Source organism: Anastrepha obliqua, chromosome 4 (assembly GCF_027943255.1).
Source record: "Anastrepha obliqua isolate idAnaObli1 chromosome 4, idAnaObli1_1.0, whole genome shotgun sequence".
In the NCBI taxonomy this organism is placed as follows: Eukaryota; Metazoa; Arthropoda; class Insecta; order Diptera; family Tephritidae; genus Anastrepha; species Anastrepha obliqua.
In genome coordinates, this window is record NC_072895.1 from 40,050,233 (window position 1) to 40,066,852 (window position 16,620).

The 16,620-nt window shown below is 34.5% G+C and overlaps 3 protein-coding genes across 5 annotated transcripts in view; 1 reads left to right on the forward strand and 2 right to left on the reverse strand.

Annotated features, from left to right (window-relative positions):
• Positions 1-742: 742 nt before the first annotated feature.
• Positions 743-16,620, forward strand: part of LOC129243415 (helicase domino) — a 45,768-nt gene continuing 29,890 nt past the window's right edge. For 2 of the 3 annotated variants that reach the window (XM_054880392.1, XM_054880394.1), the window contains exon 1: positions 11,872-12,204. The gene's annotated coding sequence lies outside the window, so the exon portion shown is untranslated. Of the gene's footprint in view, positions 852-11,871; positions 12,205-16,620 lie in introns of those variants that run through there. The other variant, XM_054880393.1, reaches the window with a different exon arrangement.
• LOC129243416 (kynurenine 3-monooxygenase) lies at positions 3,792-8,936 on the reverse strand. Its single transcript, XM_054880395.1, has 8 exons — positions 8,558-8,936; positions 6,257-6,566; positions 6,097-6,184; positions 5,096-5,264; positions 4,780-5,031; positions 4,390-4,620; positions 4,142-4,303; positions 3,792-4,067 (listed from the first exon to the last, which is right to left on the reverse strand). Exons 1-8 carry the CDS (start codon positions 8,645-8,647, stop codon positions 3,990-3,992), a joined length of 1,380 nt encoding a protein of 459 aa, XP_054736370.1. The 5' UTR covers positions 8,648-8,936; the 3' UTR covers positions 3,792-3,989.
• Positions 9,658-11,321, reverse strand: LOC129243417 (DNA repair protein RAD51 homolog 4). The gene is made up of 4 exons (XM_054880396.1): positions 10,896-11,321; positions 10,425-10,834; positions 10,233-10,358; positions 9,658-10,146 (listed from the first exon to the last, which is right to left on the reverse strand). Exons 1-4 carry the CDS (start codon positions 11,147-11,149, stop codon positions 9,902-9,904), a joined length of 1,035 nt encoding a protein of 344 aa, XP_054736371.1. The 5' UTR covers positions 11,150-11,321; the 3' UTR covers positions 9,658-9,901.

Genomic DNA, 16,620 nt, shown 5'->3' on the forward strand with positions numbered 1-16,620 from the left:
TTAATTTAAAAAAATGCACATAAATGGGTGTCCTGTTTGTTTCGTCATAGAAAATTATTGTTTTTTTGCAGGTACTTTTATTGTTCGATAGTGCCCAAATCTGTCAATATTCATTCTTGCCGACCTAGCAATCACCCAATAGAAAACAATCCTAACACTTTTGGTATGGCAAGTCCAAAACCGGTAACACTATAAGCGGTTCTCTCACAGAAAAATTGCACAAACAAACTCACATTTAAATAAATATGTAGCCAACACAGCACATTTAAGAGTGCGTGCTTTGTGTCATGCTCAGACTAGCCGGCGAATTTTGTAAAGAATATCCCAACAAAACAAAAACCCAACAAAAATAGAATTTTCTGGTAAATTTCCAATACACGGCAGTTGTAGAGTTAACTTATGTATATGTACATACATTTTTATACATACATACATATGTATATATTATATAGAACAGAAGTTGCCTTTTGCTGTTATTGTTTTTAAGTACTCACCTACCTACATATACTCTATCAACCAATCATTCTACTCAATTTAGTTTTTTGTATTTTGTTGCTGTGAGCGCCAATTTGATTCTTGACTAAGCGCTCTTCAGGCGGCAAATATGAAAAACTAGAGAAACTAACAAACCACATGGCTGTCGTTCGTAATTGGAGAGAATGAAAATTGCCTCAAGGTTTATGAGTACATATAGACATATATATGTAGTGCTAGGTGAACCACGCCATCTATATCAATTCATTTCGGCGCAAAGTAAAGGAGGCGAAACATGTGTTTAGTGAGCAAAGTATTCAAATTCAATAGCAAAAGGCAGTGGAGAATTTCTTAGTGAGGCGGCAACTGAAATTACAGTGAGTGGTGAAATTTTAATAAATTTGGTAGTGATTAAGGAAATAAAGTATTTAATGTACATATTTTACCTTTATGCGAAACAAAAAATACATACATATATAAAAGCATGCTTGACAAAATTCATTGTCGCACACGTGCTTTAACCAATACGTTGATGTGCCTAAAAGTAGGCAACACCTTTGTGATTTTTGCTTGATAACTGATCGCCCAAGTGGAGGAAGTATAAGGAAAATATTTAATCGCATAAACTGCAGCAAGTTTTTTTAATTTATTTCATACTTTCTGAAATATCATTTTTTTTTAATTTGGAGCAATCATCTACCTTTTTTTGAAACTATTATAATAATTAAAATATTTCACATCTGATACCTTTAAGTAGTAAGTAATAAAAATATCGTCGAATAAAAATATGTCTTTGCGTATTAAAAACTCAAATTTCACAGGTCTGCTAGTTAATGTTTTTTAACAGCATAAAACAATTCATACACATGGAAAGTTGTTACAATTTCAGTACTTAGCCCGATATAAATCCGGCTCGTACAAATAGCGTTTATGCATGTGCTGTGGACACGTGGTTATGATCTGGCTGGCATTTACGCATAAGCGCAATGGCGTTACCTAACAATACAGTCAAATTTGGATAACGCAAACTACATGTGCTTTGAATACGAACAATGCGAACTATTGAGGCAAGTAAATCTGCATATACACAAACTTAAGCTATGTAAGTTTGAAGTCAGTCTACTCAGAAACTTTTAGCTTTTTGGAGAACTTGCAATATGCCAAATGCTGCTGTTTTCGAGTCACCTTCGTTGTTGGTGGATTTCTATAGAACGAAGTGGATTTCTATATATCTCGCTTTGTTTTTAGATATGTAAAAAAAATTAACGTAAAATATTGTTTTATATAGAATTATTTTTCTAACTAAATATCAGGTGAATTAATTTTGTTGAAACAAATTTTTTTAATATTTAAAACTCATTATCTTAGAAACTATCATAAAATAATAAGATATTCCCTAGTTTCTGATTCTACTCATTAAGCTTTTTATGAGACTGCTAAAAAAAGTTTATAAAATTCAAAAGGTACATCAATCTACGAAAAGATTGTTAAAAGGGCTAATTACTAAACTGTCGGCGTAACCGAGTGTAATTATAAATGACAAATATTTTGTCTACATATCGACAGCACATCACTTTTGAGGCCGTAACCGAACCGAAAATTTTGTGGATCTTTCTTTTTCAACTAATTAGTTCCATATGGAATAGGAAGGGACGACGGAGGCCGTAGCCGAAGCGGTTGGTGCGTGATGACCATTCGGGAGTGCAGATGTTCGCATCTCCGCGCATGAAGATCAAATAATAGAAACTTTTTTCTAATAGCGGTCGCTACTCGGCAGCACTGGCAAACTTCCGAGCGTATTTCTGCCAAAGCTCCTCATAAAAACCATTTGCCGTTCGAAATCGGCAGTCCCTTTATTTGTGGAACAACTTCAAGACGCACGCCACAAATAGGAGAAGGAGCTCGGTCAAACAACTAACAGAAGTGTACGCGCCATTTATTTATTTTAATATTGTTATGGAATATGAGGACTCCGTTGTTCTCTGTAAACAATTCTAAGTAATTTAATCCACTTTTTTATTAACGATTTTTCTTATGTTACATTACCGACAATAATATGCAAAACTTTTCGCAATTGATTTCAAAATTTAAACCGAAATACAGAACTACAGAACACAGTTCGCACAATTTGTTAACCAAAAAAGGAAAGAATGTTCGGCCATATTTGGGCGAAGTGAAGGTTAGAGTTTCTATGAGCAAAGAAATTCGCCCTTGCGCGTTTACATTGTACGAAATATTTGCTTTATATTATTAACAATATTACTATGTGCTTCAAAAGTGAATGCTGAAAACGTCGTTTCCATAAAGTGCAATTAAAAAATAAAAATACAAAAATTTTAAATTCTTAAGATATTTTTTTTACTTTAAAAGGATCAAAAGGCGTCGAAATTCTAAATGCTTACGAAAAGTTAGAATTGAAAATCAATCGTAACTGCTTTAAACTTATATTAACAAAGAGGTTTTCAAGTAGATATTTCGCCTTCATGACTTGCAAACCAACCGCAACTATTTACATTCCCATGGCAGCCGGTTCAACGTTACTGGAATGGCTCAGATTTTTCTCCGACCACGGGCTGCCACCCCAGAAAACTAGCCCTCTCTAGTGAACCGTTTATCATCATCATTCACATTCATATTTTAGAAAGCAGGGAATTTTGACAAATAAAATATCGTTCCCACGACAGTCGTTTCTACGTTACCGGAACGACCCGAACTAATATTCGGCCAGGGATTGTCACTCCAGCCGCATTCTCTGCACGTGTATGGGAAATTTTTATGCTGCTACAATAAATAAAATATATTTTACAACAGTCGCAGCATGATAAAGAGTCCTGGTACACGTTGATGTGCCAATATCGATGCCGAAAAGGATTAGTACGTAGACGTTAGTGATATTTTCCCGGTAAAAAAAAAAATACTATACATCGCTCATTTACTTGAAATGTCACAATCAAAAAGAGGTTTTTTTAGATAAGTATGTGGAAATGACCACGAGCTCTTCTTTTATGCTGCGTAAAAAAATATGGCGTTATCTATTACCAGTTTCTCATTAGATGAAAATATGTCTTCACTTAGTAAATCGACAATTTGAAGCCATTTTTCTCTGCACTTTTTTATTTTTTTCTCCTTTTTTTAAATTTTTTTTATTTTTTTTTAATTGTTTTTGTTTTTTTTTTTAATTTTGATACCCTTGCAAAATATGAAAGTACACATCATATTTTTCGGCTATTAAACACTAATTTAACAAGACTTAAGTCTTCAACTTTTGTTTCTGCTTCAAGTGATGCCTTTGGGCTTTAAGGCAGTAATAAAAAAAATATATATATATGTATATATAGTTTTCGTATTTATTTTGTACATAAATGAATTGTCTACTACCCCTACACTACATTTTACGCCAGCATTAAATTTCAAATTATACATCAAACAAAAAAACTTCAGCAGTTAATACCTACAGATGTTAAGCAGCTTATTTTCTTATCAAACTAGGAATTTTATTACTTAAAGGTAACTTCTTAAAAAACGCCAAGATAAATGGCAATGATTATAGCCAAAACCGCCAACAAAACCGAAATCAGCACATTATTTAACAGCTGCAAAGTGTAAAAAATTAAGAATCTTAGTTAATTTATACAGATACTAAATTTAATTAGATTGTGTTAATCACCTTATCTTGCCATTTACGGTTGGCTATGCATTTGCTGTAGGGCATGCTGGTGAACGACACACTATTGTACAATGGCACCCAAGCGCTTGGGAACCAACGGAACAGCAGAGTATCGAGCCATTTACGGCAGCGAAAACTAACGCGTTTGGTGAGATCGCGCATCTGTAAGAAGAGAAATTGTGCAATTTATATAAAATTATTATATAATCTTTTTTAATTTTTTAATAGCTAGTCTTAGTGATTTTCACCTCAACATAATTGTACATTGCCAAGTCGCAAATAGCGTGCGCATCATGCCAACGCATCTCAGTGAATTGCTCCAACACATCGGCGGTGCTTAAATTTGGTTGATTAAATAGCGACATCAACAAGGTGCAATCTTCCATGCCAGCATTCAAACCCTGTCCATAGTAGGGTACCATAGCATGCGCAGCATCGCCAAGAATTAACGCCTTCGAACCATAGTGATAGGGATGGCACTGAGAACAAAAATATGAAAAAAAAATTTTATTTGAAAATAATAAAAAAGAAATTATGCTATTTTACAAGTAGCCCCTTAATTTGCTATTATTATTATTATAGTTTCATGCTCTTTTACGCCAAAAGCTATTAAAGCTAAAAAAAAGTTTTCCACTCACCTTTACTGAAACTAAATGTTGCGGTTGCGATTTGAAGAAATCTTTGATTAGCATTTCCTCGCCGATCAGTGGCAAGGCATCGGCATAGTATTTGTGGAAAAATGTTAATAAATCCTCGGTGGTGCGTATGGTTGCGAAAACTTTAAATGGCATCGAGAGTGTTACAGTAAACGATTTATTTTGATTGGGCAGTGCAATCATCATGAAATCGTCACGTGGCCAAATGTGCAAATAATTTTCAGGCATTTGAAACTAAATTAAAACCATTTTTTAGATTTGTTGTAGGATTAAAAAAAATAATAAAATATCAACATACCTCGCCATTTTTCGCTGGTATACATAGCTCCAAGTAACCATGTTCAATATATTCTTGTGAATAATTGAAGCCAGGTCGCTTCACCATTTGCTGACGCACTGAGCTAAAAGCGCCATCACAGCCCACAACTAAATCCGCCTTGTCTTCTATCACTTCATTGCTGTGCAAACTGCAATGGAGTAAAAGGAAAATGAGAAAAAGAGAACAGAAGAGCGAGAATAAAAAGTCATATGCAATTCTTTTGTTAGGCGTTTTTAGTGCTAAAATTAATAGTCTGCTTTTTAGGGTAAGAATAAACTGCATTGCTTTACAGATTGGCTGAAAAGTTCAGAGGCATGGAAATAAATGAATAATGAAATAAGTGTAAACGGCTAATATTTCCCACTTAACACTTTGCACTCGTGGGACTAACCAGCAACTTGATGCGTTTCGTAGCGCTTTTGGTGAATTTCTTGGCTCTAACTTAAAACGATTGCACACTCAAACTCGCACATACAACTTTTAAATTTTAATATTTTATGTACATATCTTTACATATTGCCGAATCGCTAGGGGTCAAAAGGTCTATGCGCGGCTTAATGCCAACCAGGCTAACCTAACCTACATATTGACGAAGATAATTTCTAAAACATTAAAATAAAATAAATAATTGGCGCGCACACTTTTGTTGGGTGTTTGGCCGAACTCCTCCTCCTATTTGTGGCGTGCATCTTAGAGTTGTTCCACAAATGAAGGGATCTACAGTTTTTTTAAACCCAGATTTTAAATGACAAAAATACACTCGGAGTTTTCCCATTGCCTGCTGAGGGGCTACCGCTATTAGAAAATACGTTTTCCTATCATCTATCTTTCATGCACGAAATTTAAACTCAAATTTAGTTTAGAAATCGCCAAACTTGGTTAAAATTTTCTTAAACTTGGCCTTTACACTGAAAGTTGACGCGCTTCAAGCCTTTCAAAAAAATATTTTTTGAAACAGAATCATAAATTCTCATACTCACCGCTTGAATTCCATACGGCCTTCATTTAAATTCACGTAATTCAACTTGTGTTCGAAATGACGATGAATATTGGGAAACTTTTCACCCGCTGCAAAGGCACAATTGCATACGCTTGAATATTTATGTATATAAATAAGTATTTCTTTCGCTAAAACATTACCATTCAATAGCACCTCATTCAAAAACTTTCTGCCCACCGAATAGAGACACTGATGCGTGCAGGGATCGTATAGCACTACGGTGCGATTGCCTTTGATGTCGTGCAGCATACGGCCACGCATGGGAATGGCCGTTGCGAGCACCTCCTGCTCCAAACCAACTTCGGCCAGCGCTCTGCGCCCCCGCTGCGACAAAGCCAAATTTATGCTACGCCCTTGCACCAATTCAGCGCCGCGTATATCCTCACGATATTCATATAAGTGCACTTCATGGCCGCGTCGAGCAAAACTGAGCGCCGCTAATGAACCGACCTGAAACGCAATGAAAATTCGAGAAAAAAAAACAATTAAAGCAACGTATAAAAACAAGTTAGAAACGTTAAAAAATATATATTTTCAGATGTTTGTGCAAATTTTAATGCATTAAATAAAAATGCATAGCGGCAGGATAATTACCTACCCTGCCAGAAATCGAATAGATTAACGTAACCAAAGCAAGACAAATGTCTTGTCGGGGACAAAAAAAAATTTAATTAATAAAAATTAAAAACATTTAGTTTTTTTTTTTTAAATAAATAAATAAAAATGAAAAACATTAAGTTTTTTTAAGGAGATTGAAATTATATTGCTGAGTATGCTTAAATATAATATTTACAGAGAAATTCCAACTATGAGCGAAACCTCCTGCACAGCCGCTTGTCAATGTCAGTGCCCTAATTAGAGTATTCTGATAATTTTCTTGCTTCTTATCAGCTATTATTTTACACTTGTAACAGGTTGAAGAAGAAGAAGAGTCAGGTTGAATTCACTTACTGCCTCTAGACGCTTTATTTTTCATGCTTTAGCTACATTTTAATCATATTTATTGTAATATATTCTGATTATCTACGCAAATATGTATGTAGATTAGAGGATCAAAGAAAAAACTATGAATATAAATATATTTTTTTTTTCCAAAGTTGACTCTTAAAATAATCACTTTTCTCATATATTTCCACATGTAAATGTAAACTAGAAATAATTGTGCATATTATGGCGATGTAGAAAGTGTTTTACTAATATTAACCCTCTATTAACCCCTGCTCAAATCTTATCAAAATGATATTTCTGTGATAAACGGTTCACTAGGCAAGGCTAGTTTACTGGGACTTCAGCTCTTGGTCGGGAAAACCCCGATCATTCCCGTTACGTAGAACCGGCTGCCATGGGAATGATATTTCTAATCCGCTTTGCTATTTTGCGTTCCATGCCAAATAAACTAACATAAGTAACTGCCTTTGTATCAATTGCTATCTCAGTAATTCTTCCAATTTATCATTTCAACTGAAAACTGCAAATTTTAGAAAATTATTTGAGCTTAAAGTCTTGCAACTCAGCGAAAGAACTCGGGAAATAATGATTTTGCCATACAATGCGTGTCGCTAGAGAGCGGAATTCATATTTTAAAGATCTAGTTGCCTTCGTTGGTTTCATGGCTTCCTTAGTCCAGCTGGCAAGCACTGTTTTCAGAACTTAGCGCGGTTGATTTGGAAGTTGCGAGCAGTGAAATGTTTGTTAAAGAAGTTCAACACTATTCAATGTCAGACCAATGGAGGATGCGACTATACTATATTCTCCACTTCCTATTGTGTGTGACAATACTCAGTGTCCTTGTTCAACAATGCGTGGCAGAGATATCAGTCAAGAGCTGAAACATCAAATTTAATGCTGTAAGAGCGCATTTTGGACCTTGCTGAAACTATGAATGCCTACAAGTCTTTCAAAAAAAAATTATCTTAAAGGTGAATTCTATAGTAAGTGAAAACTTTCAACTACAATGCAACATTTTAAGAATACTCGTCAGTGAATCGCGCAAATTTTAGTGCATTATACAATAAGTGCCATAATATTCCATGTGGTATGTGATTATCATTTTTCGTGGATTTCAAAGCACGTTTTCATTAAATGCTATCAGGTTTAGAATTTCAATATATTGTATATTATATTAAGTGCATAATTCGCTATATTTGGCAAACGCGCGGAGTTCATCCAGCCAATGAAAACATTTTTCATGTACATCGCACGTTTGCTGAACGTCTTTTTTTATATTTAAGTATGCAGAAATAGCAACAACTCTTCTTGCATGCTACGTAAAAACTGCACAATTGAATTTAGCTAATTTTTGAGATTTTTATTTACTTAAGATTTTTCATTAAATTTCATATCGTTAGGGTCAATTTTCTCTTCACGAACTTTGACACTCTTCCAGCAAAGCCGCGGTATGCATAACTTTTTTCCGGTTAGATTTTCCTTTTTAGACTCACCAAACCACCGCCAATTATTGCCACTTTCAATGGCGCACGAAAATTGACACCGTTTCCATTTCCCGACGACAAGGGTATCGTATGCGACATTTCGTCTTTATACACTTCTAAAAGTTTGGCAAAGTTGAAAGTGAAAAAAGTTTAAATCTGATATGGAATGCCAGCAAACCAAATCTTTTGTATTCTCACTGTGCTACTGATATGCTAATACCACTCAAAACTCTCGTTGCCAAGCGGGCAACTCTTCGCTATGGAAGATGCAAGCACAATGAATGAATGCGAGCAGCGAATGCGATGTATAAGTAGAATTGTCTGTTTAGATTTGTTAGTGATTGGGAGCATAGCAGCAGTATCACTAAGTAGCAGTAGTCAGATACCGTCATGTTTGTACGTACGTACATAGCTGTGTGCGCACTTTTTAACATATCTACTAGTCAGCCAATACAATATACCCCTTTGTATTGTAGTTTGATATGTTTTTGATAATTCGTTGAGGTTTGTGACAGCAACCGAGGCTGCTGCAACCGCATAAAGCGGCACGAGTTGCATATTGCAAATCGCCAAATATTCCACAAGTAACCTCAATTTGTGTGTATGAATCCACCACGGAAGCCTTACTAATGATTTACTTTCGTTTTTAACAAAGATATTATGGTTAGCGAACTGTGCGCTCATTGCTAGGAAAGAGGCGGCGTAAGTCAGCCAAACAGTGGCTGGAATGGAAATAATCAAACTCATGAATCAAATATATGCATTTATATTTGCAAAATGAACATCCCATTTCTTCTCCAAACTCAATATACTCATATCTACAATACACGACCTAGAAATGGACCGCATTTTCGAAATCAAATTTGCCAGCTCAGATTATTAATTAATGCTGCTATGTACGCTTTTACTGCAGCAAAGACTTTTTGACTTTGAGCCGCGATCAGCTCTAATCTAATCGGCACTAGCTCCCAAATCTATAAAGGCCACGAGGAACAGCTTATGCATATATGCATGTACGGTGTATACGCATATATTATTCAATTCAGAAAAAAATCCAAAGTCAATGGCCAATAATTCTATGGTACTGAGATGTGTATAAAAAACAAAAATTGCAAAAAAAATTAAATTTTATTGAATTCCTATTTGCAAGTCGCAGTAATTTGGATCATGCTTTGGTTATGTTGTACATGTGTTGACGCACGCACACAAATTTAAGTTGGCATTGTAGGAACCTTATGTTTGGCAAGCAAATAAGCTGCTCGTAAAATATGTTTAATCATTTGGGATTAAAAACTATTTAACTCTGCTATCATATGGAAAATCTCTAGCACATGCGTTTTTAATATCTTCAAATCATGAAACTCCAGCAGAAGTGATACGTAGAGCACACACTCCATTAACAGCAGTGAAACAACTTTTTACTATTCTTAATATGCGCTCATTCGTGTTGCGAGAAGCTTCTGTAGGCATTTCCAGTGATAGACGCAGACGCGGCGCTCGATTCCAGTATTCGCCTAATGCAGGACGCATGCTTTTGCTGCCTATCAGACTAGGTGAGGCAGTAATCTCATTAACATTTGCGTCATTTTCGGCCACATCTGTAGGAAAAACGTTTTGTATGCTTTGCAAAGCAGTTTTGCACAACCACAACAAAGTCAAAAAATCTAAGGGGAATATTCCGTACCTGTGTCTTCGGCTATTAGTTGTTCTTCGTCAATATTCACTAATAAATTGACATAAATAAAAGCGACATGATGCTCCTTCGATAGCTTGTACACCAAATTGTTCAATGTCGCCAACAAATATTTTCCTAGCATAATAATTACATTTTAATCATTTGGTAATTAAAATTTGAAATAAATTTAAGATATCAAACCTTTCAATCGATCTGCTTCATTGCGATATGTGAAAAATACGGCCGGCAGTGCATCAATTATAACTAATTTTACGTTACTTCCTTCAGCATTTTCGTCAGCCATCAATTGCGTGTGCAGTTTTTCCAATATATTGCATATGCCTTCAGCAGAACTTGTACGCTCCACCAAAATATTTTGCATTATTCGGCCGCAATCGTTATTGAGTACATTTCGACAGCGCAGCATTTCCATAATGCGTGAACCTGAGAAGTCAGTCTTGGTATCCAAATACAGGACTGCCCCTTGTGATTTGGTTGCAAAATTTACGGCAATTGTATGGCATAGTTGCGATTTCCCAACGCCTGACTTTCCGCATATTTCCCATACACTACCAGTTCTGAGTGGTGTTTTAGCCGTGAGCATATCGAAGCTATTATATCAGGAAGAGATAATCTTTGCAGAAGAAATTGTTTTTCACGTTGAGTACTTACTTTTCGATACCAGTATTGTATACTTTAGTTCGCGTATTCTGTTTATGCCAAATACATTGTTGTTGCGGGAAATAATCCTCACCCAATTTTTCTTTCATTTCCAATATAGCGGCTTCCGGCAAACCTGTGATTTCTATTAACTCTGAATTGCTAGTAATGAACAACTCATATTTTGTGGTAATACATTTGCGATGGAGTTTTTTCAATAAATATGTAGAAAGTCCAAGGCCATTGAATTGTCCAAGATTTGCCATTGTAAACTACTTGGCTTACAAAATCACTAAATTTTGTTTAAATTGCTTAGTAAAGCAAACCAATAAATTTTACAGAATGTTTCTGCCGAATTGTATATCGACCGCAAATAAATAACTTAATAGTGGCAAAATATGAGAATCATACTAGTTCGATAAATCGATATTGCAGTTTCTTAATTATCGGAATTTCGTTAAATGAAATCCACATATTTCGCTATGAACTGATATTTTCACATGTTAATCCACAAGAAAACAAGCAGCAAATGAACAGAAGTTTAAGTAAATAATAATAAACGAAATAAATGTTTATGTATGGATTTTTCCATAATTCCAAATTTAAAAAATAAAACACAGGTATCCGTGACTATAAATGTATATCGATACTGATTGAGCCACCATCAATTTAAACATAAACATGCTTGCCGCAATTGACAATAGATAAAAAAAAAATTAAATATGCCATTTATGTAGCTATCTTACAATTCAATTGAAAAATATATAAACACCAATTTGAAAGAAAAAATTGTTTCATATTATTGCGCACCCGACCCTCTCATCAATAATATTGAGGTTTCATTTAGTGAACTGAAGAAATTTAATGCAACTCTGTGGGAAAATGGCTGCCGGGCTAGTTGACGGAACGCACAATGGCACAATGGCACAATGGCAAAGTGGGAAAGTAGCAAAATGGCAGGTTCGTTTGTCGAGTTTTGAGTTCGCCGTTTCAGTTTCCGTAATGTTCTCAACGCGTTTGGATGTAAATTCATTGGTGCGCTTGATGTTTATGGAAAAATTATAAACTTGAATGAGACGGAACATATGGTTTTATGTGCGAGTGAAGAGTACAGTGAAAGCTGAATTCCGGTGAAGCGCAGAAAATTGTCCAGATTTTACATAAAATTTGAATAGTGATTTATATGGAATATATTACGAAAATATTAAAAATTATTGTGTCTCAATAGAGAACTAATTAGGAAAATTGAAATAGTAATTGAGTTTAGAACAGATGTCTACAGGAAAACCAGAAATTTCGTGATTGAAAAAAGCTGTCTGAGGTAAGTGGAAATGGCTGCAAATCATTCGTTTGATCAGGGTAGAGAAAATTCGATTGTCGCAGTGTTGTATTTTTAGTACTCGAGTATCAAGTAATGAAAGAATTAAAAGTTGCAATAGTTATTTATTAAGAAACAAAAAAGTGTATTAAAAAGGTGTGGTTTTTAAAATTATACAAAGCTTGCTACATTGTATGAGGTTTGTGTATTGGACTGGGGGGTTTTTTTTTATTACTTGGCTTGTCGTCGGAATGGCGTACTGCAAAAAGTGTAGTTGGAACCCTCAATGTGGCATTCGGCAAATGAAATATCAATATGGCCGCTGCACAAAAACAGGGAAGTCGTTTCACAGTTCGCGATATTGTTTCGTTGTTCAGTCATTCTCATTGCAGTGTTGTCTTTGTGATATGAAAAATTTGTAGTTTTCTTATAAGTGAAAAATTACTGAATTATATTGTTATAAATTATGTGCTAATTTTTCAGTTAAAACACTCGATTTGAATATTTTTGTTTTTCATGTAACCTAAAAAGGTTTTTGTGTGTTATTTTAAAAATATATTTATTTAATAAAGTTGCGTCGCACATTAACCATATATTTTTTTTAAATGTAATTTCGTGAAAAAATTTATAATTTCATCAACCTTCTCCAACCCTTAAAGTAATTTGATAACTTAGCATATTCATCTTTTAATATTAGGGGCCTATAAAATATTTTATTTTAAATAAATCTCTATCCCTTGTTATGATTTTTGTTGTAAGTATGTGTATGCTAAGTACCATATAATAAAAACATTCGTATACATGTAAAAATATATCATTTCCAATAGTTTAAAAGCCTGTGAGAAAAAAGTTATAACGGATTTATTTTTAATTTTCAATGAAAAATTATTTGAAATTCAAAAACAACTTGTGTTTTAAATGCCAATAATACGTTTAAAAGTTTTTTCCTTGACGTCTGCTATTGTTGCATATATACATATGCATACACGGAATAAGTAGCCGAAAAAGGATTATTAATAATTTCTTTTAACCAATTCAAATTAGACGAAATGTTTGAATGAAATCGAAATAGATATTTATGTTCCATATTTCGTGAATTTAGCAAGAGCACTCTGTGTTATCATTTCAATGTGTGATAAAACAATTTGAAATCTTGCAAAATTAACGCATATTCAAAAACTTTTGGATTACTTCTATATTCATAAGTGAAGAAAATTGCGACAAAAATTATTCATTATAATGAAGTCTATATACATGATTATAAAATTTTATTACTTATATTTACTTATGTACAGGTTAATGAATTAAACTTAAACAATGTTTAAGCACTAGCGACAAAGGCTATAGTTGGGTTCGTCTTGCTAAGTCAGAATTAATAATATTTATCAACTACTTACTTATCTAAGAGTGCATAATAGAATATCAAGCTTCAAAATATATTTTTAGTTCGTAGAAATTTAATATTTCTTTTGTTAGTGCTGATTTCTTGGCGAATACATTCAAGTTCTGGACAATTTTCCAATATATGAATTATGATAAGTTCATAGATATTACAGTAGGGACAAGTGAATGACTGAGATTGGTTGAGGAGATTTTTATAAAATTTTCTATCTTGCCTATTATACAAAAGTAAAATAATCAATTTTAAAGAATGCTAATAAAAAGTTTGAATTGCACATCGGTATAGTCGTAATGATGAATATAATCAGTGATAATACAACGAGCTCATTTTCTAATCTATCATTTAAGGGTAATTTTGAGAAATGATAACCAAATCTGACGCTGTTGTTGTAGCAATAAATCTGACGCTATAATCGGCTAGTAATCAACAATCGGTTGGAAGCGTACATGCTTAATTTAAAAGTAAATGCGTTAATGTAGAGTTAAAAAAAGCGTAAATTTTTTTGTAATGTTTTATTCGATTTTAGATAATCCAATTACATATACATATTATGTGCAAGGCAAAAAGGGGACTTTGTATACACATATTTTCTTTTTCTTAAAATTTGGATACGATTTTTCATATCATCTCAATCATGAGTAAGGTCAAAATCCTATTTATCAATACTGATCAAAATGCCTTAGTAAAATTTTATTCTCATCTTCAAATAAATTTTGATAATTGACTGCATTTTTGTTCTGATCTTGGCGCTTTTTCACTATTCAATTGAAACAATTCACTTGTAAAATATTACGTTACGTACAACCGTTATGTGTAGAAATTATAATTCCCGCCCGCGGGTTTAAAAAGGCAACTGCCAGTGCTAAGTGTACGAGAAGTTACAACTACTCAGTTGATTTCTGTTTATTTCAGAATGTGTAATGCAAAACTTCTTGTGCAGTTTCAGTATAGTATAGTATAGTTTTAGGTGCTGTTGTGACCTTACTTTTAGGTATTCCTCGCAAATGTAATATTATTCATTAAGAATTTTCAACTATTGATTAGCACACCAACTTCGCATAAAATAGATTAAAAACGGAAATCACCTTTTTCTGTTGATGTTTTGTTCCCGGCAAACATTTTCATGTAATCGAATCAAAAACGACGCAACTTCGAAGTCAAAGAAAATTTAACAAGCGGAATTTTAAAACACACAGAGTATATTCGAAATCTTTTCATAGAAAAACTTGGGAGACTGATGACGATATACACATGGCATATGCTTGTAGATATTGGCTAAATCGTTTTTTTTTTTCTTTTCGTTCTAATTATTTAAGTCCCGCACTTGAGTCGCTTTATCCGAATACTATATTTTGCTCACTCGTATACAGGAGTACTTCTACTCTATTTGACTTGTCTCGGCTCATCAATACTTTACTCTTATCTTCTCAGCTATTCCTAAATTAAAATTTAGAAAGGAAGAGGTTATTGCTTTTGTTGTGAAATGATTGCATTAATGACAGAAATATGCTTGTGTTTTTACACACGTAAGCATATTTTATTTGCGTGCAGGCTTAAAGTGCTAGTAATTGATACCATCCAGATGTACAATTACGGTCCTTTTTGGTTTTGAATATGCTAACTCTTTTTATTGTTGTAATCACAGACCTTGCATTAAAGCGTTGCCATTTTGAAAACGATTATATTTTTCTTGGAGGTTTTATTCCGAAATCTTATGCTTCAGGATATAGCTCAAAATATGTGAAAAAGACTTAACCCATATTTCAATTTGGTCAAACATTTTGTAAAGCATTTTTTCGGTATTTTGGGTAAAAAGAGTTAATAGAGTTTTACTTTTTTGATGCTAAAAACGAAAATTTCCCTGTTATTTTGACATTATAAAGAAAGCATGAACACTGAATTTCCTGATAGTCGTTATCATAATCGTTCAGCCAACGCGCACGGTGAATCCAATATTTGGCTGAAAACTGGTTTTGCATCCCGGTCTTCGCTTGAAATTAATTCAGCACAGTAAATCGTATTTAGGAACCAGCATTAACACCGATAACAATGTCAGCCTTGAAATCCAACGTAGAATCTCTCTTGCCAACAAGTGCTACTTTGGACTAAGTAGGCAATTGAGCAGTAAAGTCCTCTCTCGTCGAACAAAACTAACACTCTACAAGACTCTCATCATGCCCGTCCTAACGTATGGCGCAGAAGCTTGGACGATGACAACATCCGATGAAGCGACACTTGGAGTGTTCGAGAGAAAGATTCTGCGTAAGATTTTTGGACCTTTGCACGTTGGCAACGGCGAATATCGCAGACGATGGAACGATGAGCTGTATGAGCTTTACGACGACATAGACATAGCGCAGCGAATAAAGATCCAGCGACTTCGTTGGCTGGGTCATGTCGTCCGAATGGATACAAACGCTCCGGCTTTGAAAGTATTCGATGCGGTACCAGCTGGTGGTAGCAGAGGAAGAGGAAGGCCTCCTCTGCGTTGGAAAGATCAGGTGGAGAAGGACTTGGCTTCACTTGGTGTGCCCAGTTGGCGCCGGTTAACACGAGAAAGAAACGACTGGCGCGCTTTGTTAATCTCGGCCAAAATCGCGTGAGCGGTTATCGCGCCAATTAAGAAGAAGAAATCGAGCTGTCTAAGAAAAACTAATCGCTTAACAGGTTAAATCATTGACCACCATTTTAGCTGAACAGGCAATTATTATTTGTATTTCTTTGATGGTTTTGTTTTAATTCCAAGATTTTGATCAAAGTTGTGATAGTAAGCTAATGGCAGCACCGCTTCAAGATATCCAAATAAAGTGGTACAGTCATTTCAGAGATTTCGGATGCTTAATTCCCAGGGCATGGGAACTACAGGAACTGGGTATAAAAGCATGTGCATAAAATATCTGGCTGCAAGGGGCACATAATAAAACAATTCGCCCTGAAAGAAATCTTCTAAATTTGCAACTGGGCGCACCACTTTGACGTCTTGGCATACAGCGCAATGGTTCCTGCTCCTTTCATTT